At 39.6% G+C, this 20,948-nt stretch overlaps 1 protein-coding gene across 18 annotated transcripts in view; it reads right to left on the bottom strand.

Moving 5' to 3' along the window:
- Window positions 1–20,948, bottom strand: part of LOC132992110 (formin-binding protein 1) — a 68,948-nt gene that overhangs the window by 24,696 nt on the left and 23,304 nt on the right. For 13 of the 18 annotated variants that reach the window (XM_061061241.1, XM_061061242.1, XM_061061245.1 and 10 more), the window contains exons 3-8: window positions 16,606–16,662; window positions 15,949–16,096; window positions 9,040–9,102; window positions 6,903–7,007; window positions 3,256–3,270; window positions 469–597 (exon numbers count right to left, since the gene is read on the bottom strand). In XM_061061241.1, the coding sequence (XP_060917224.1) occupies window positions 469–597; window positions 3,256–3,270; window positions 6,903–7,007; window positions 9,040–9,102; window positions 15,949–16,096; window positions 16,606–16,662 (517 nt within the window). The remainder of the gene's footprint in view (window positions 1–468; window positions 598–3,255; window positions 3,271–6,902; window positions 7,008–9,039; window positions 9,103–15,948; window positions 16,097–16,605; window positions 16,663–20,948) is intronic. The other 5 variants (XM_061061258.1, XM_061061256.1, XM_061061251.1 and 2 more) reach the window with 1 other exon arrangement.

Below are 20,948 nucleotides of genomic sequence, written 5' to 3' on the forward strand. Positions count from 1 at the left end.
ATATCAACTCTTAACACCGGTGTGATTCATTTGGACGTACTGTGTTGAAATCCCAAACAGCTTGTACAAAATAACTGCACTCTTCATAATGATGCATTTTTACCCATTAGAGGTTCCCGCATGTTCAGAGTGTATTTTTAGTCGTCGACCCAGAGGGGAGTGGGGGCGGTTGCATTGAATTCGCAGGCCAGCTAATGATTGCACATGAATGCACCATTCTGCCAGACCTCTCAATCTGTCTGCACTTTCAGATGCATTTGCACGGGGCAGGTTGTGAAAGAGTGAAAAGATCAACACAAAACACCAAAAGAGATATATATATGTTAGTCTGGTTGGCAACCCTAAATAAATCTGATCTATGGGAAACAATATTTACCCAAGAATTGTAGGTTTGTTTAACAACTTAAGTGCAGGTATCTACAACAGCATGCGAGTGTGGGCCATATGTTGCCGAGCTGTCATATTTACCTGAAATATGTTGGGGATAACAGTGAAGTAATGTTCATTCTGCTCCTGGTTGAACTTTTGCAGGTAGGCGGAGTAATCGCTCTTACTGTCAGCCGCCATCTGGTGCCTCATCTGAGCTTGCTGTCGTGCCTGAAGAGAAAAAAAGACACAAACATGCACATCAGAGACTCGCTCACTTCACCAGACCTCAGTGGCTCCTGATTAACACTGACATAAGGGTTACACATACACACACACAGCCAGAGCATAAATACCTACAAGAGTAGACACATTTGTGTGTAAGGGTGTTCGTGCGTGCACATGTATATAAACACATAAACACAGAGCCCTTGGTCACAGGTGCAAACCCGAGTCGGGCAGCTGCAGCAGTTATTAGCGTCAGACTTTACTGTAAGTAGGACAAACACATAAAAGGAGAAACAACAGGCTGCAGAATGGAGGGATTTGGATTTTGATTGCCCGCCCAGTCTGGCCTGTCTCTGCTGTCGATAATGTTGATTATTTTTAAGCTAGTTGAGACTCAGGGAGGAAAGGCAGGCAGTCAGAAACGCAGCAGGAGCAGCCTATTATAGATCCAAGGCAAGCAGATGGAGATGAGATTATCTCAGCTAGACAGCATGTGGGGTGTGTTTATATGTGTGCAGTGTTCATATTTGTGTGTGTGTGTGTGTGTGTGTTCAGGTTGCTAAGTACTCATATCTGTTTCCTCTCTCCATCAGATCTGAGGTCTGTCCAGACATGAATAGTATTTTCATTGGGTCAGATTTAGCAAAGGGTCACCTTATGAACCCCTGACAGCATTTGGCAAATAAATGAATATAGTTACACTGGAAATAAATAAATGCAGAGTCAAATTGAAGTACTATGAAATATCTTACATTTACATTTGTACTTGTGTTTTGTCTGACAAGATATTTCTTCTCTTGGAGTTTTTAAATAAGCGATCGCTCTTTTCACGATCGAATTTATCCTTAATTCTGTGAATAAGATAAAAACTTGTAAAATAAATGAATTTAACCTTGGATTAATGTCTCCAGGAAAACCATTGTCATTCTTTGCAAACGTAAATTGGGTCAGAATTACTTTTTTTTAAAGCAGAATATGGTTTTAAACTCCACGTATTGGAGGTTTTTTTTAATCCATTTCAAGACAATTAGAATTAAAGCAAACTTTCCTGCGTGTGGAGAAAATGATGCTGTGTCTTCTCTTTGTATCAGACAAATGTGTTATTGCACTACATTTTACTGTTGGCTATTTGAGACATTTTTTACTCTTTTAGAAATTCTGTATGTATGTATCTGTTCTATTGGCAGATCATTTTGCTGATATGAGGTTGTATTTAGACTTTTTCATTGTCGTTTCTTTCTTGATTTAGGAGCTGACTTTATGCAGTGCATATGCTGGACAGTGGATAGTAGTGGGAACATAAAACCTGATCTGTCAGCGTCCTGGGGGAAACATTAAAAGGACTTCATCCAGTTTTCACCCACACACCAATCAGAGGCCGAGAGCAGAGTCTCCCACACTCACACACATACACATGTGAGTAAGTAATAGATGACATACTAGGGAGCAACAAAGAAGGCAGACATCAGAGCAGAGACACTTGTCAGACACAAAGGTATGTTATTTCCAGCATTGGGGGGCGGGCAGTTAATTCTTTGGTGGAAAATGATCGTCACAGTCTAAGAAATGTGAAATCCAGAGAAAATCTAAAAAGCACATGGGAAAGTCCAGCTGGTTAAAATCTACTGCATGCCTGTCAGTGAGCGTGCAGTTGTGCATTGGTGGCTATGCTTCTGGAGTGAGTGCATGCAAAGTGTGTCGCATGTGTTTGGGCAATGATGAGGGTACACATTGTCGCCATGGTAACTTTGCAAGACAACAAAACCTTATAGCAAGCTGCTGAGCATGCAGCTGCATCACATCCTGTTGTCACTTCCTTTATAAAGATAGCTTTATTTTGGTTCCTCACACCTTGCATATTGGCTGTGTGTGTGTGTGTGTGTGTGTGTGTGTGTGTGTGTGTGTGTGTGTGTGTGTGTGTGTGTGTGTGTGTGTGTGTGTGTGTGTGTGTGTGTGTGTGTGTGTGTGTGTGTGTGTGTGTGTGTGTGTGTGTGTGTGTGTGTGTGTGTGTGTGTGTATATCTATCATCTTTCCTTAGTTATTAATTTAGGCTTAAACTAATGATAATTTCCACATCTGAACTGACCGATTCTTTTCAGGATTAATTGGCTATGAAAGGTCACACAACTGTGAGATTTTTGATCACAACTTCCCAGAGCTTAAAGTGACACCTTCAGATGTCTTCTCTTGTACAATAAAAGTTCTGAAACGCGCATAAAAGGAATGATAAAAGGAATCGTTTGAGAAGCTGGACACAGCTATTCTATTTATCATCAAAATGATTGGAAACGATCATTTCTTTTGATGAATTCATATAGATTAGAATACCAATTGCGCCCTACTTTGCATCTTACTTTCTATCCTTGTACTTACGCAAGATTACGATCAAAGATGAACAAACTCTGAATGAAGGCTGGTATGAAAGCTGTCTTTTTACGCAACATATTCAGCATGTCTCTTATAGACTTCTTCTTACATCACACATACAACCCAACGAGACAAGGCCACTGTACGAGGAGCAGATCACAGAACCAGACAGGACAGGGCGTGTTAGCAGTGACCCGGGCAAGGCCGTGTGTGTCGGGACACGAGTCGAGACAGTGTGTGAGTTCCCACAGATACCACAGGCTCTCTCTCTCTCTGTGTGTCTGCTGGACCTACCTTGTGGGAACTTCGCTTCAAGGCGTGGCATTAAATAAATATACAAACACACAAAAACAAAAAGAGGATTGTTAGCCGTTTCCGGCTAAACAAGAAGTTGCCACAGATTCACTTCCTGGACCACCAGGCGTGTCATCACTCAAAAGGGGCAGTTGGTATCAGAGAAAACAAACATAAACACAACTTCCATGCCTGTTTAGTAAACCACGCTCTATTAGTACAGGCAGAACAGAAGTGGAAAGGAGAGTGCCTTTTTTCATGCTCCACATGTAAGTGTTTGTGTGTGTGTGTGTTTGTGTGTGTGTGCTGGGGGGCCTATAAAGAACAGGCTTTGTGGATATCATGGCTGTGAATCCAAACCACAAATTGAGGGATTTGTTTACCAGAAGAAGAGAGGGAACAGTAAAGTTAGAGGTTTTCTCCAGCTGCAGAGAAAACCACAACACCTCAGCTTAACAAGAAGCAGCTTTTTGAACGTCACATAAAAGACCGATTCTTCTCCTGGAGCTTGACAAAATATATCTTCGGCTGATCATTTCTAATTATTACTGACAAGTAGCTTAACTGAGAAAGCTAATTTATTCACTTGTTACATTTAGCTGTAGGATACAAATGTACACGGACTCTCTTTTCTGTCAAGCTTCAACTAAAACAAACACTCTTAGGTTATAATATTTCATCTCTCGCTCTAAATTGAGACGCTCGATCTGTTCAAACAAAAAAGAAATCCGGCAATCTAAAAATGACAGTTTGGCTTTTGCTTAACTTTCAATATCACACAGCACAAAAACGTACTTGCATTCATATAAATGTAATTGTTACAACAAGCACATATCAAAATTATATGACGCATCACAGCTGGAGTGACAAAACCACAGGACTCTAAATAAAAGAAACATATATAAATAAGACACACACAAACACACTTCCTTTCCCTTTTTTATACAGCCACACCTTCACACACGTTTTCTATACTCTCTCTAAAATCCCTGTAAGAAAGAACTGATAGTGCAGATACAGTATGGCACCAACCAATCAAGTACCTGTTAGAAAAAGAGACACTTAAGACAAGGATTTATCAATATGTGTGGGAAGAAAAATCCTCTGCAGTGAGTGATATGAGGGGATCTATTTTTTGTTCTCAAGATCTTTTTTTGTAAACAGTTGAAATGTGAGTAAATGTGAAATAGAGAGTGGATGCTGGTCAAAGCCCACACAGAGAGGAAGAGCAAATGAGAAAGTTATTATTATCTTTTTTACTGGATGTTACTATATGTTTTAGCAGAATGTTACACTGAAACACATATGTATCCCTTGTGTGGATAGCGTTGTTTGCAGAACTATCTTATTGCACGGTGTGCCTGGGGATAATACAGGGAGTGAGTTATTGAAGGACAGTACAGATGGTTTACTTCCTTTCAAAAATTGAATCACAATGTTTACATTACTGCTTGCCATTATCCCAGCTAACAAAGGATATTTTTACCTTCCTTTCATCACTTAGCTTGTATCTGTTTTTCTACAGCTTGAACTATACTGATCACTATTTAGGAGGATTCCTTGGATGATGTTGATAATAACTCACAAAATGGTAAACATTCAAAATCCTCACAGGCTGCAACTTTCCTTTCATGTTAAACTCGGGGTGAGGAAAAAAAAGGGATAAAGTCATATTGTGGTGTCCCGGATTTAAAGTCATACACAAACAGGGACTCCACAAATGTCAATCCTTTTCCAACATTCACGATCGATGGGTAAATTATAAATCCGGGGGGGGGGGGGGGGGGGGGGGGGGGGGGTAGGGCGCCAGTGGAGTAGGTGTTAGTCTGTACAGATGCTGTAGTCTTTAAAGTGGGTGACCCAGGCTCAAATCCGACCTGTGGCTCCTTGCACTCTCTCTTTCGCTCTCTCTAATTTCCCACTCTATCCACTTTCCTGTCAGTCCAATAAAGGCATAAAAAGCCCCCAGAAAAAAAATCCAGAGACATTTTGGGCCATATAACAAGTAAGAATAACATTTATAATAATCCATTACTTTGAAAAGATAACAGCTAACGTTAGCATTCAACCTTTTTCTAGCTAACATTGTTGGATCCTGTGTTTGATGTCAGAGGAAAACTGCCACACTTTTGATTCTAGATTATTATAAGTCTTCAGGAAAACACAAAATATTCCAAGGAATTATAAGAGGCATGTTTGAGAGTGAGTTATTTCTTCATTCTTCACATAAACCCATAATGCTGTTCCACGATTGTACTATGTGTCATAACAACTTATCCCCATTTATTAAAGAGAATTGGAAAGCAGTGAAAGGGAAAACTTGGTTAAGTATCAAGAGTCTCCAAATTAGATTTCCAAATAGACTTCAGTTCAGTCCAAACTATTTCCAAATCTCTACAAAAGAAAATGTGTTGATTTATTTTCTTTGAAAAGTGAAAAAAAAGAAGAAAATCTGGACTTCTAAATCATGATGTGCTCCTTCAATTTGGTACATTCTAGCTAAAAAGTAAGATATCAGAGCAGCATTCAAACCCCAACAGAGACTCAGTTTGAATTTTAGTGAGATAAGCAGCACACGTTTTAACAACAAAAAACTATGGCTCCTTGAAGGGTTGAGTGGGATCTTTTTTTTAAAGAATCTGGTGTATTAAAGATCTGTTTACAGTATCGCTTTACACAAACATTGATAATAACTAAATGAAGCACTGAATTATGTGTGATGGATGAGCCTTTCATGCTCTAATAAAGATCATATCTGTGCTTAGACACAACAGCACTCTTGTTTCCTTGCTAGTTTCTTGACTTGCTGTTCCGGCTCTTTCCGGTTGAGTTCGGTGTTAAGCCCATTGTAGCCCTTTGGCTGTGCGTCCAGAGTGCAGAAAGACTCTTTCTTTCGGCCTATATTTGCATAATAATCGGGTCTGAACTGTGTCAACTCTGAGCCTGGGCTCTGCTCCAACAGCTGATGAAGCAGCAGGAGCATGCGCTGCTGACCCATGGTGCCTTGCGAACAGGGAGCTGTGTGGGTTACAGGCTGAAATTTTGAGGCCTAATTTAATTGGTTATGACAACAGGAAATGACATCAGCTTCATGCCTGGAGGGGCTCTGGTGTACACGTCTTTAGGAATCTAATGAGCGAGGCATGTTTCTAATTATTAAAGAGGGCATATAAGTGCAAAATTTCACTTTAGATTCTTGTTATATAAAAGAAAAAGGAAAAGACAACAGACATTATCCACACACTAAAAACAAAAACAAACACAACCATAGACACACAGTCCTCTCTGTTGCTACGGACCAAACAGCACAGCAGCTTGTTTGGTGGCTTTTTAACAACGATAATGAGGACTTGCTGCTGCTAGCAGCTTTGTGTAGCAGCACATCACTGTTCTGCAGAGACAATGCCAGCGTTTACACACTGTTCCCTGGCATCAAACACATGGTCACTTAATCTTTGCTCTCTTTCTTTCCGTGGAATGAGGAATCGGGACCAAAGGGGGGGAAAGTAAAACAAAATAGCGAAAGAAATGGGAGGGTGCTTGCTTGGTGGATGGGTGAGGAAGGCCAGGCATCTGTGTTAAACATGGAGGGTATAGGACAAGCTGGCGTGTTCAGTGGCTGCTTCGGAGACTGAGATGACACATACCTTTTCCACGTCAGCCTTAGTCACGTTGATGTCAGCATCCATCTTCTCAAAGTATTGCTGCGCTCTGTCTGCCTCTTTGCAGTCCCTCTCAAACCTTCTTTTACTCTGAAAAAAACCCACAAATAAAATTATATTCACAGCAGGAAGCACTATATAGCTTGACCTTTAAATAAGCATGGTAATGAACGTCATAACATGTGAATATACGTCATATCAGTTTCAGACGCAGCATTGTGTGCGGCAGAGGTCAGTGCCAATGACACAGCCATGGGGTTTGTCAAAGTCTGCAGCCTGCAGATTAAACAAATGTTCATAGTGGTCATTTGTGTACAGAAAAACAACCATTCATCCAACCCTCTTTCGACCCCTCAAACTGAACAATCAGTGTTTGTTGGGCCAGCGTGCACTCTGAACTGTGCCTATCTGCCTCACACACAATGGGATCATTGAACGGGCAGTGAAGTTTGAGGAGGACAAGGCAGTTATGCATCCCTCTCACACTCTTTCTCTCCACCGTCAAAGGGGCCAGGCAGAGATAAGGAGTGGTGTGCTGTGTAATCTCTATGTTAGCTCCTGTACTTAAACAAATAAAACAATCCTTATCTCCTTTATCTAGGGATTTTTAAAATAAAAAAATAATTTAAGGCTTTCCTGCTGTTTAGTTTAGGTGAAAGTTTTTTTCTTTATTTCTAATGCAGTATTTGTAACAGACCCTACTCTCAGATACTATTCTAGGAGAGGATACCAGAAACCACGCTTTGGCCCATTCACTAAAGAAAGCATGAGATTGGAGCCAACATAATTTGTCCATTATTGTTTTTACTTTTGTTCTTCTGTGTGTTTGTTTGACTGTTTCCTACAACTATTGTATTTCTTCATCAGACTTGGGTCAACATACAACTAGTGATGCATTGTCTTCTCAAGTGTAGCTTTATTTAACATATTGTATTTCATACTTCCTTCTTTAAAAAAAAAAAAGTCTATCCTTATTGATTTGACTCTTTTTGTCAATCTATGTGCTTTGTGTTTTTTCAAGTCTACAGTTTTTATGTGCAAATGTATAGAAGTTTGAGTTGGCTATTTGTTTCAAATCTGCAAACTTAATGGACTAGGGTTCCTTGCTGTAATTTCCTCCTGGTAAAAGAGGCTGTCCTCATCCAGATCTTATTACTGCTGTAACTCTGTTTATTGAAAAATAAGTTCTTCATTGTTTAAGAAACCATATTTGGGATCCCTCAGGGTGTAATGCTCGGCCCTCTACTGATGTTTCTTTTTATCTAGGTAGCACTAGAAAAACCTAGAAAAACAAAGTTTTATATCTTTACTAAGGTTGGGTTAAAATAGCCTGCTTCAATTTGGCAAAATACCTGCATTAATTAACTATGAAGCTAGGAGATCAATCAATACACCTCTAGATTTTTTTTAACTTCTTAATACAGATTTAGCACAGGTAAAGTTATCAAATCTCTCATTTTCTTATTTCACTGACCGAAAATTATAAAAACTGCACTCGTAAAGGTCATTATTTAATGTCAAAATGAAACTGCTGTAGGGCTGCTTACTTATAAATACACTCTGCAAGCCGATATCTATTCTCAGCTGAAGGTTTATTTTGTGAGAAGAAATAGATATCTCTTTGTAACAATGCTCTATGACTGCAAACGGACTGTGTTTTGCAGTTCAAAAGCCTATTAAGAATGTAATATTTTGTCGAGTTGATATTTTGATATGTAAAAGTTACGAATTTATATAACTGTTATACAACTTTTCCAGATTGGAGATTCATTTATTAAATACGATTGAATAAATATGAACTGATAGTTCCCATTACCTATGTCATATGCCTCTTAATTTGGTGCAGTAAATACATACATTTTTTAAGTTCTTGATTAATTCTAAAAGTCTAATCTCCTAATGTACTGTATGTTAATGTTTTGGGGTTTAGATATTTAGTCTTGAGATAAGTCTGCACTGGATCAGAGTGATAGAATGTCTGAACTGCAGGAGTTAGTCATGAGGTAATTGCTTATAAAATTATGTTATAATGTCCTAATTTTGCCTTCTCTGACTGTAACAACTGTAACAAGCTGATATTAGTGTACAATTTGAGGTAATGCACATCAATCAGTTAACTTACCGATTCCAGCTGTTTCCATGAGCTCTCAACATGCTGCTGTGCCTTACGCCCATCATGGAAATGCTGCGAGAAAGAGGAAAAATACAATATTATCACACTGTTCAGAAGCTCAAAGGATTTAAAAAGGTGAACCTGCCCTTGACATAGTCAGATTGATAAATTAGAAGCAGCTGGAACCATTAAACATTATGATTATTACTGGGAAGGGGAAGTATTAGTGTTAACTGGGAAAGTAGGGCAAATACTGTAGCTACATTAAAATTATGACCATATAACCCTCAAGCTTAACTGTTTGAGATCTGTCAAAGCTCAAGCAAATGGCTTTAAGTCTATTTGATTACAGATCCACCAGATTGTGGCCCCAATAGTTCCCCACATGTGCACCCAAGCTGTTGACTTTCCAGCTCTACTGTAGAGAAGATAATGACTTCAACATACTGTGCATTAAGCACTAATACTAAAAAATCAACAGAGTGGCTTAATAAAAAGTAGAAAGCTAAATAAAACTGAAAGGTCAAACTAACTGTGAATAACTAAACTAAACTAAAAAAAAATTGTGGTCAAGTGAAACTGGGGCTGTTTTTAAGCTGCTGCAAAGTCACATGTTGAGCACAGAACAGTGTGCCAAAGGCTTCTTGCAAGGCAAAATGTGCAAGATGCAAGAAAAATTATAGTTTCTCATTTTTTTGTATCACAGTAAAACAAGAGGGCAAACATAGATACTAACGCACGGTCATTGTTAACACTATTGTTGGATGAAGCAGACATTCCTATGGTTTAAACCTGTTACACTGACACTATCAATTTCCTTTGTCAGGCTCTTTTTTCATTAGTTCAGACATTTTTTTTATTTAAAAAAACATCCACATTTGATATACGCCACAGGTAAGTAAATGCATTCGGGAAAATATCAGCAACATGGCAGTTACAACTGGAATAAGAGAAGATGCTGGAATAAGATGAAGAGAAAGGCTCACTGATGAAGAAGGGATTTTATATGGGGATGAACTGAGCTTCAGTGAACATACTATGAGAAGAAAAAGCAGCCAGATATTGTTATCTAGGGGGGGACACAGACAGGTCATAAAGAGTTTTCACCAATGCCAAGGGTGGTATATTAGACCAGACTATATGACAGCTGCATGTCTGAACTTATACAGCACACATAGTGTGCTGTGTATTTTTGTAAACGGTCTCACTTGGCCTATATCCCTGTATGGGACCGGCACACTTGGCCCAGAGGCAGAGCTCATCTCTGTACAGCTCAATGTGTGGATCACAGCCAGATCCCCTGGAAACATAGAGCATAGACTGTAAATTGGTGTTGTTCAAAAATAGATTCTTATTACTAATCTATTTTAAGTGTACAATTTTTTTTATTATCGCCTGCAGTCATGTTAATTTGCTAAAGGAACCTGAAAAAGTCCAATTCAAATGAAAACAGATACAAGACACTTGACTATCAATGAGGTAACCCCTGGTTTCAGAGACTGTGGAAGTAGCTGAGCTGAATATCGATGCTGCTATTCAATAACAGACCCAGGCTATTATACTGAATAGAAAGATAGTGCTTGTACGTTTCTTGCGATTCAGCGCTTTAGATGGCACAAGAAAGTGTACTTTGTTTTTTGGTGCTTAGTTTCCCGCACAATTAAGTGATGTGAAATTAACAAGAACTGAAATGTTATCTCACCTGAAGCACAGAGAACAAAAGAGTAGTTAGTGAGAATGTGTCCTGGTTCACCTCTGTGAGTCGCACTTCTCTTTTCCCAAAGGGAAGCTTCGATACAAAAAAGGAAGTGCTCCAGTGTTTCAGAGGAAGTATTTGAGTTCTAACAGAAAATGGGACAATGTAGAGTCCAGTTGACGCGATGTGTAAAGAGGCAATGTGGTATTTTTTCAACTGCCGTAAAAGACCCTGACCTTCAAATTACTGTTTGATGAGATTCAACGATGATCTGTTTCAAAAGTGTCTCACTAAATGTTGATAAGATCCAGAGAAGATAACACAAAGGCCTTCTGAAGCATCACACAGAACCACACTGGGTGACCTCAGTGTTGCTGTGCACATACTTCCAGCCAAATATTTGTCTCCATAACAACATCTGAAAAAAAAAAAAAAAAAAAAACACATCTCCTGCTGGCTGCATGAACAAATCTTCCATTGCTACGAAGATAAACAAACTAAACTGACACTCTTCCCCAAACACCTCCAGCAGATTCTCAAATATCTCTGACGAAGAATGACGAAGCGACTACATTAAAACATGAGCTCATTCACCTTCAAACACGTTAAAAAACGAGAGTGCGTCAACACACATCTGTGATGCAGGTTCAAAGCTGATGCTATTTATGCAGATGTTCAGCAGTGTTTATATCAACAGACTGGAGAGACACATATATAAATATCCCAAATGTTAAACCGACAAAGAGTAATCACATCCTATTGTTGTCCTTAATGTCCCTCTGAGTAACAGCATGAATGCAGGCTATGCTAAAGACATCTGTGGTACTTCAACAGGTCGCTAACTGGTAGCTGCCACTCTTGAGCTTTTTTCACATATGCACTCGTTAAAATTTCTAGATATGTTAAGGACAGCCTGCCCTGAAATTTTCCCAAAGTTATTATTCACAGCAATGAAGATTTCCCTGTCAGACAAGAGATTGGGTCTGAGGAGGAAGGAAATAACGTAAAAAAGGACACTGCAGTTGTTATGTTTACAAGATATCCAACCTGGCGGGCGACAGCAGAGTCCAGACCGAGTGGATGTGAGACAGACGTGCACTGATTGGGCTGAGGGAGACTGTGTGACTCACAGGCGTCCCTCCACACATACGTTCAAATTAAAGTTTTCCACAACACTCTGATAGAGTGACAGAAAAAAATATTTCAAGGAAACTAGTTTTTGAGGTTTCAAGCAATGTCCCTGACATTTGAAAATACATAATTTAACATTTAAATATTTCAGTCAGCAGCAGCTGAGCTCTCAGCCTTTGAAACCCAACATGAAAGCAATGGATGTCAAACTTCTTTTAATTAGTGTATTTACCAGTTTTGATCATCAGGTCGGTTTTTGAAAGGGGGGACTTCTTAGGGAATCTTAACTTAAAAACAACTTGTGGCTACAGCCCTTGTAGCACAGGATGCAGGTTCAAATCCCAAAACTGAAACTGTTTGGTGTCACCCCTCCCCCCCTTTCTCAACCTGTCCTGTCTCTCTACCTCTGTCTATTCATATAAAGGCCAAAAAATCCCCCAAAATGATCTTTAAAAAAAACAAAGTAGAGCTCTTAGCAACAGGCTGGTGTCAACTCAGCTTGCACACCGTCCTGATGTCCTGTTGTGTTAAACTGACTCAGGACAAACGGAGAAAGAAAGGAAATCAACAACCTTTTGCAATCAAAACTTTCGCTCCAGCACAACATTTGCCCCTTGCAGTTCACTCGTGTGAGGGGCTACACATGTATATTCCTGCACACACACAAGCTTTAGGTGATCTGTTAGTCATTCATTGCAGTGACTTGGCTCGTAGGAATGTGCACCTGCACTCCTGCACAGTTGTCAGCACACATATAATCATACGGTACTACAAATAGCCACAAGTCGTACGGGATCTAGAGACTAGAGAGATTATAAAACCTCATGAGACTCCTCTCCTCAAGCTAAGACCATTAGAAATAAAAGGAGTGATATTACATTGTGGATTCAGATGCAGCTATGGAAAGATCCAATTCTTCCTCACTGCTTCCTGTTTGTCTTTCCACTCAGCAAAGGAAGGCATGTGAGTGCCTCTCCAGAGAGACACATTGTTCTTTCACTGTTACACCATGGCAGCATCTCTCCTCTGCCTCCTCGAGATAAATGAGCGCACGATCCTCCGCCAAACCCACCTACAGAGGTTTTATAGTGCATTGTGGTTTCCAGCTGACTTTCCAGTAAATGTGTTGCTTACTTTTCAGCCCTGACAGCTGAATAAAATGAATCCTTTTTCACTTTTTTGTCACAACCTTGGCATTCGGATAAGTATACTGTTAGTATACTCCCCCTGTCAGATGTAACCACGTGCTTTGCTGTGGGTTTAAGTGGATACAAAAGAGGACACTCTGAACTAACCTTCACTAACACGTGTTGATATGCACTGCAAATAATGTCGAGGGACATTTATAAGCTTGACAGTGAATGGGCTGTCTCTGCAGGGTATGAGGGTCTTCATTAGACCTTATTAGAGATGATACCTATAAGCCCTGTGATCAGGACAGCAGTATGCTGACTGAACACCTTATGATGATTCCTCAGCACAATCCCAATCCACTGAGACGCATATGCTCTTCATCCCATATTAACCCTGCTTTCTCCTCATCACTGCCAATTATAGTATTTGGCGATAAACAAACGGCTGCCATTTTTTTGAGCTTCTGAAACATTTTAATCTTTTCATTTCTGTGCCTTTAAACTGACAAAATCTTAACAATAACGTTTGCTTGTGTACATATTTCATAAAAAGGTCAGACCCAGGAAACTAGGCCCCCCCTTCTTTAAAAACAACTACAGACTGCTCTCAAATAAAAATCCTTAAAGGCAACATTCTTGGCCTCACCTAGCTGCCACCCCAAGCTGTGCTTAGCGAGAGGTTCACTCAGGGAAACGGCGAAGAAGAAAGGCAGTTGGGCACAGTTGCATAACAACCCCACATAAAAAACTAATGAGGTATTATTCTTTTTCTCCTTCTCGTTTTGTTGGAGGGGATTTTACCTGACTAATAAGCTTCCTGTAAATAGAGGAGGGGAACGACTTGACCCTTCCCTTCTAATCCAGCTGTCTGGGTCTGCAGCAGCTGTGTCTGACCTGAAGACACATTTTAAAAAGCACAAAGTGGTGCTCAAAAGGAGAGAAGACTGACGATAGGGAGGTCTTTTCTGACTACTTTCATCTACAAAGATGACTCTTTTTTTTTTTACTTTTACTGACACTCTACTAATGTGAAAGGGGAATTCCTTCGTTTAAAAAAAGGCTCTACTTTTATGTTTTTGCTGCTAAAAGAACAAAATGAATGTTATTTGTATCCATTGGGCGAACAATGAAGTTATTATAATCATTTTATTTTTCATCTCTCCCGTATGGGAACATTTTTAGAGCATTATTTTAAAAATTGACGAGAGACATGGAATATGTTTGTGCTTAACCTAACACAACAAACACAAATTGCAAAAAAATATAATAATACATGACTAACAGGTTCAAAGTAACTCTCTTACAAAAAGGTCTAACTTAATAGGAACCCTTTCTGTAATATGATCAGACATTTTCAAACACTATCTGAGCCTGTAAGTGTCAAAAGAACTACTGTATATCCTCATTAACATGCTTTGATCAGACACCAGATAAGATTACATTGCAGCCGTCACACCATCACAGCCACAGGCTGAAGCAATCTACAGAAGCAATCCAAACCTTTTTGTACAAATTACTCATCTATACAACAATATATGTGTAAAAAAAAGTTGTAGTGAAGATAGTAGAATTCCCTTTAAGGACAGGCACAAGAAATCCTGACTAATATTTGATGGTCTTTTTAGTTGTAGCTTGAGGTTGCTGTTATTGTTAGAAGCCTTTTCAATACTTGAACATCCCAAAGAGTATCATTCTCCTTCATTCATGGGTGTGTTAAAAGCACAAGTGTGTCTTGAATAAAAACTGGGGAGAAAAAGAAAGACTGTATTCACGCTGTTAGCTGAAACGATCCTCTGTTCTGAAAAGATACTGTGAAAAAAAATAGATATCATGGAACAAAGGGAAATCCCCCATACACTGAATAACTGAAAAAACACTACTGTGTGAGCTTATTTAAGAGAGGCAAACACATGACCAGCATCCATGATATGAGCTGCTGAAAAACTTAATGTTACAAGTGGACTCTGTGCAGAGATAGTAAAGAACAGGTGACAGAAAACGAGATGCTTATAGTTAAAAAAGAGGAAAAGAAGAGGAAGTGTGCAGAGAAATGAAGAGGAAGAGCGGTGTCAGAGTGACATCCTGCAGCGATGGACGAGCAGGGGTCTGTCTATCTGGACACTAGAGAGATAGATAATATGCCAAGCCAGGCTTTATCAGCGCCAAGAGGGGGAAACAGGCCTGCAGGGGGTTGATGATTCCCCTCCAGACTCGCTGGAAATCCCCTTCTCACTGCATTAAAGCCAGCTCTAAAATCACAACATATCTGCACATCCTGTATTTTAGTTGAGCAACAAATGCAGCAAGAGTGCATTTGAACATCAACTCTGAAAAGAAAAGGTCACTGTGCCTTTGAGGAGAGCCCTCTGGTTTTGGGTTTTTCCACTCTATTTCCCTCAGCTGGACTGCAGTGACACAAGAGTCCATGACAGATATTTTACTAAGTACTTTTTTTTCCATCTGGCTAGTTTTCCTCTCTCTCTTCAACCACCAACTCTTTCAATTTCACGCACACCACACCACACTGTTATCTATGAATCATGTGCTGCACGTCCACCACAGAGCCAAATCATTTTTAACAGCAAAAAGAAAGTAGCGCTAGTGTTTAAGAATAGTGTGTCGTGCAGCAAACTTTAGTAAGTCGGTTTAAAAAAAGGAGAAATAGGCGTGTGAAGATACAGATACAGAGGGGATGACATTGCTCCATAAAAAGGACCCAGTCGGTCATGTTTTGCTCTTCGGGGGAGCCTTTGGGTGTTTCTATATTTACTCAGCGATGACCTCAGTTGGTGCAGAGAATGCAGAGGAAACTGGTTGCTTAATTTCTTATAGGCCAGTTTTCCCTTTAAAAAAACTCCATGTCCTACTGACTAAAGTAAACGTGTCATTTAAAGCACAGACATGTGGAGAACGACAGAAGGTAAGAAATCAGACACTGGATATGTAAAGGTTTCTTACCCCTTTTCTCTCGGCCTTGAGCTCCGCTAGGTAGCGCGAGAGCTCGCTGATGATTTGAGATGTCAAGTTCTCGGCTATGACCTCGTGCTGACCCGCGTAGTCATTTAGCTCGTTAAGTGTCGTCAGGAAGGCTCGACAGAAGGTGTACCTGCGGACATACAATGAGTGATGTCAGACGGCTAACAGTTCTAGTTGCCAACAGTTAACAGATTTATGTGAAATGAAAAACATGAGAAGATAAGATAATACTTTATTGATCCCCAGCAGGGAAATTTGGGACATTGGAACAGACAATTAACCTATTAATTCTACATGGCCAATTTCATTTCCATAGGTATATCTATAATTCTCTATTTTATAATCTATTAGGATTCATGACTGAATGTAGAAATTACAGAGACTTGAAAACTAATAAGAAACAAGAGATCTGTGCACGCCATTTAATGAGTTTTAGTTGACTGTTGTGCCATTGAGTCCATTTTTTTTCTCCTTTTTTTAAATTCCTTTTTAACCTTTTTCTTAATGTTTTTCATACTGTGTAAACTTATGAACAATACATACAGGCTTGTATACACCAATAAAAGTTTTACACCTTAAAAATACAGCGATCTAAAAATGATTCATTGTTGCATTTCTGGGATAAATTGTTCAACTCACTTGCTCTCTTCCTCTTCTCGTGAGTTCTTCTTAGGTTGATACTTCTTTGATAAATTCCTGTAAAAACAAAAGAGTTCAGCTTAGTCAGACATGTCTTAGAGAATCTATCCTAACAGCATCGTCTGCAAACCAGATAGTGCACCATCCCCATTAAGTTTCCCTGACTGTGCCCCTGTGGGCCTGCCAAAGGATCATCCAGTACACCATTCAATCCAGCAGAGTGCTATCTGCTCCTGCTACTTCATCCCCCCCTCTCCTCTCTTCAGGTCATAAATCATCGCCTCCAGGAGCGTGCATGCAGAAGCAGTCACCAGGAACAAGCATCTTGTGCAGCCGCTGCCCTTGTTACGACTCCGGCTGGATGTTAGTGGCACGAGATGAGGGCAGGATAAATTAGACGTGTAGTACAGAGTTGTGTACGGAGTCACTCCGGGTTATATTATGGTTCGACAATCTTTCAGTGTCCTTCTGTTGTGTTCTTTGTCAGGCAACAGTTCATCGTGTCATGTTTGTTTCATCGTGAACGACCAACTGTGCTGATGCTCTGTTTGATGGATACTCTGTCAACTGAACGTAATAACCTGCACTATTTTTAGATTTGGATGTGCCTATGTTACACAAAAGATGAGCTGTGTATTCAGACCAAGAGCAAAGCCAGATCTCACCTTGCATCACTCCTGATCTTGAAATAGAAATACTGGCCCTTTTAGACAGATGAGAAAACCAAACCTTTGGTTCTTACGATGATCTTGTTTTATGTATAAAAACAGACTTCCCTGTGTTGTTTTTGGATAAACAGGTCGGAAGAATGCAGAAATTTCAACTTCATGATGCGGATTTGTAAAAAGTTCAACTACAAGCTTTCATGGTTCTGTCCACATAAAACACAAGCAAACAACTTTCAAAATTCTTTGTTTTAATAAATGCCAAATCCATAGAGGTGGGGCAAATTATCGACACAGCAGTTAATCATCGTCCTGACTCGTGCGGTCAGGACGAATCACTGGTGTCAAATATTGATGTCTTAATCTTAAAAAATACAGAACACTAAAGAGAGGCAATTTGGATTCACGGCATCACTACATCATTACTCCTCACTGTGGGGCTTATGAGTGAACGAGGGAGTTAGTGGATCAATTCTATGTTTGTCTTGTAATTTATGAATTATCCCAGAATCTTGTGTCATTGTTTTCATGTGGCCACAAATCGTTTTCAAGTTATTGTTTCATTTTTAAGTAATGTACCTACGCTTATAAGTCAGTCTATTTATTTTGAGACAAATTCTACTACGTGGTCATGGTCATTAGTCGCACATTGTCAAATACCAAATACACCAGTCCACTTATCATGTCAGAATGAAACTGGCTACTGTGAAAAAATGTCAAATTCTTCATTCGGAAAAAGTGATAAAAGAAGCAGTTGTTGCTGCCTTTAGTGTAAAATTAACAGCACTACATTCACTGATGGAATCTAAATACCTCAGTGTATACATGAGAAAAAGGGCCGTGCAAAATTCCTGCTGAAATAATTAATGCATGCTTTAAATAAAACACATGTAATGTGTGTCTGCACTCCATCTAGATTGCTCTTTGCTAACATCAACCCCCCACCCCCACACATCTACTCCCTAGTGGTGTTTGCACTGTTGCCAGGCAGATATCTGTCTATCTCATCCTTCTCACTCCACCTCTAATAATAGTGCTGGCTCCCACTCACTCATTCATTCACACATGTCGAATGTCAGACTGTTCCCCCACTGACCCCGATAACAAAAAAAAAACATAAAATAAGGGTAGCAGCTATCACTTAGTTAGAAAGATTAAACGTGCAGGCTTGTGTTCACGCCTGTGTGTCTGATCGTGACTTTTTGTGTTTGTCTGGAGGGTAAACCTACATGAGCACCCACGGGAAAGACACAACCTCTTTTTCACCCTTAACTAGTCTCTTTTGTTAGCAGGACTTTATTCCCACTCTTTTATGGATTATGTGCTGACTAGAATTTGGGTGAAGAGACGGAGGAGGAGGCATTAATGCATTTCCCTGCTAGGGCTAGACTGAAGCATTGTGCGTGTTTACACCAATAAAGGGGATGAGGATTATTCCAGGATTAGTGCGGTGTGTGGTTGTTATGGTGATAGAAATGGTACAAAGTGGAGGAATAGTACAGATGATGTTCAATTGGAAAGGAATTGGCTATTTGATGCAGTTTATGATGAAATGTTTTAGTATATTTTCAATGTTGTCTAGTATTACTGTTTGTACATTGTCCAGATATCTGATATCTTTAATATAACTTCTGGTGAAGTTTTCATGCTAACAAAGCCTTTCAGTTAAGTTGAACTGGATCGAATTGAATTGTGTGTCAACTATTGAACATAACTTCTATGCTGTAGCTGCCAATCAATTATTTTTATCCACTAACTCATTAGTTCCCAACCTGGGGTCCCGGCTCCCCTTAGGGGATGCTCCAGAGATCTCAGCGGGGGGGGGGGGGGGGCGAGGCTCTGTCTGCTCTGAGGTTGTCAATATTAGATTTCAACATATTAACTACAATTCTAATACAACACTTATTTGACATTTATGCAAAGGTCTTTAGGTCAGAACACGCGGGTGTGGTCCTATTCTGATTGAATTTTTTTTTTCTAGAAATGTTTAATGTTTATTTTTGAGAGCATTGTATCACTTTTTTCTTTGTGTGGGTCCCGGGGGGCTCAGCTTTTTATCTATTGAATGCATAGGTTTTAAGGTAATTATCAGGGATAGAAATTGTCGTCAGATATTAGTAGAATATCTTAAACGTCCTTCCAAACACTCTGAAACGAATATAGAGTTATTACATTTACTTACATGTGAAAAGAAGAAAAGCAGTATAAACTCACAACTAAGAGGTTGGAAGACCAAAATCTTTGGCATTACTGCTAGAAATGTGTCTTCAATTCTTTCATTTCCCGTTACATTTCTGTCCATTGTCTTATTAATTAAATCAACTCCAATCAACTTTGTCCAAGTGAGCCGACATAGTAATAACAACAACAGAAATGTGAAACGTGCATTGTTAGAAGGAATACCACAAAGATTTTAACTACACCTATTTGTTCAGTGTTTTGACAATTGAACATCTGAGGAGGCATGTTATCTGTGTAAGTAAAGGAAAGAGAACAGGGGGGATGCCAGTAAAGAGGACAAGATCAAAGGGGCCAATCCACTTACTTTATCAGATCTAACAGGCCTGCTTTACTTTAGGTTAAAGTGTGCCTGTTAGAATAAACCTGATCTCATGAGCTAAGTTGATTACAGCGGATAATTAGACCTGAGGTACAATGAAGTAACTCTACAATAAAGACAACAAGATCAGTGTGTCTACAACACAGGATAACCCTGTGACTGCATGCTATCCTGTCTGTAGTCCTAATGTCCTAATTTTCACCTGCTTATGGCAAGCGGCCAGTGTGTGTGTTTGTGCGTGTGTGTGTGTCACTTTGACAGCGGGTCCACTGTATAAACACAATGACTGAAAACATCCGCAACATCTGTGGAGCCTGAAGTTCAATAAAAGGCGACCTGCCATAGCCAGCAGTTTCTGCCCCCGTTTGTTTTGTCACACTAACTGTAAGCAGCTGCTGTCTAATTCAAGTATAGGAGATCAGTGTACAAATGGAAGGACCAAATCTGTGAGTGCATGTGTGTTAGGGGCCACAATGTTTGCTAAAAAAGGGTGATTTAACTTTGAACACTTTGTACACTGGTAAAAGAAGTAGGACCGCCTCTAAATACTTTCTGTTCCACAATCATTTGCTTTAAATTTATTTTTACATTTTATTTAGGGCTGCCAATTACAAATAGACTAAACAGTAGTTCATGAAAAACCTTAGTTCCCCTAGTTTTCATTGATTGGTCATATGCAGAAGAAAAAACATTCTCAAGCCATTCCCAGAGTCTTATCTTTGTTCTGTGTTTTTTTGCATCTGTTACATTTATTTGTGCGTGTACCAAAAGAGTCTTCCCATTCAGGGACGATGGCCTTGTAGCTGATTCATCCACATGACGCAGTCTGGCCAGATTGTTTTAAGTGAGTCTCTATGCTGAGCGTGAGTAACAGAAAATACAAGAATGTAACGCGGGCACAGTGACGCTATAATTAAGTAAATGAACGTGATTATGGGTTAAAATGTCATTATCGGAATAATACAAAATTATAAAATACTTACAGTAAGCTAGTAAGCATCTACGAGCCATGCAAACTGAATCAGCCAAAGACACCAGCAACTTTCCAGCTGGTTCCAAGGAACACACAGGAGACAATATTATACTGACGAGTGTGGCATGTTCAGTCTATAGTCATG

Source organism: Labrus mixtus, chromosome 17, assembly GCF_963584025.1.
Source record: "Labrus mixtus chromosome 17, fLabMix1.1, whole genome shotgun sequence".
NCBI lineage: Eukaryota > Metazoa > Chordata > Actinopteri > Labriformes > Labridae > Labrus > Labrus mixtus.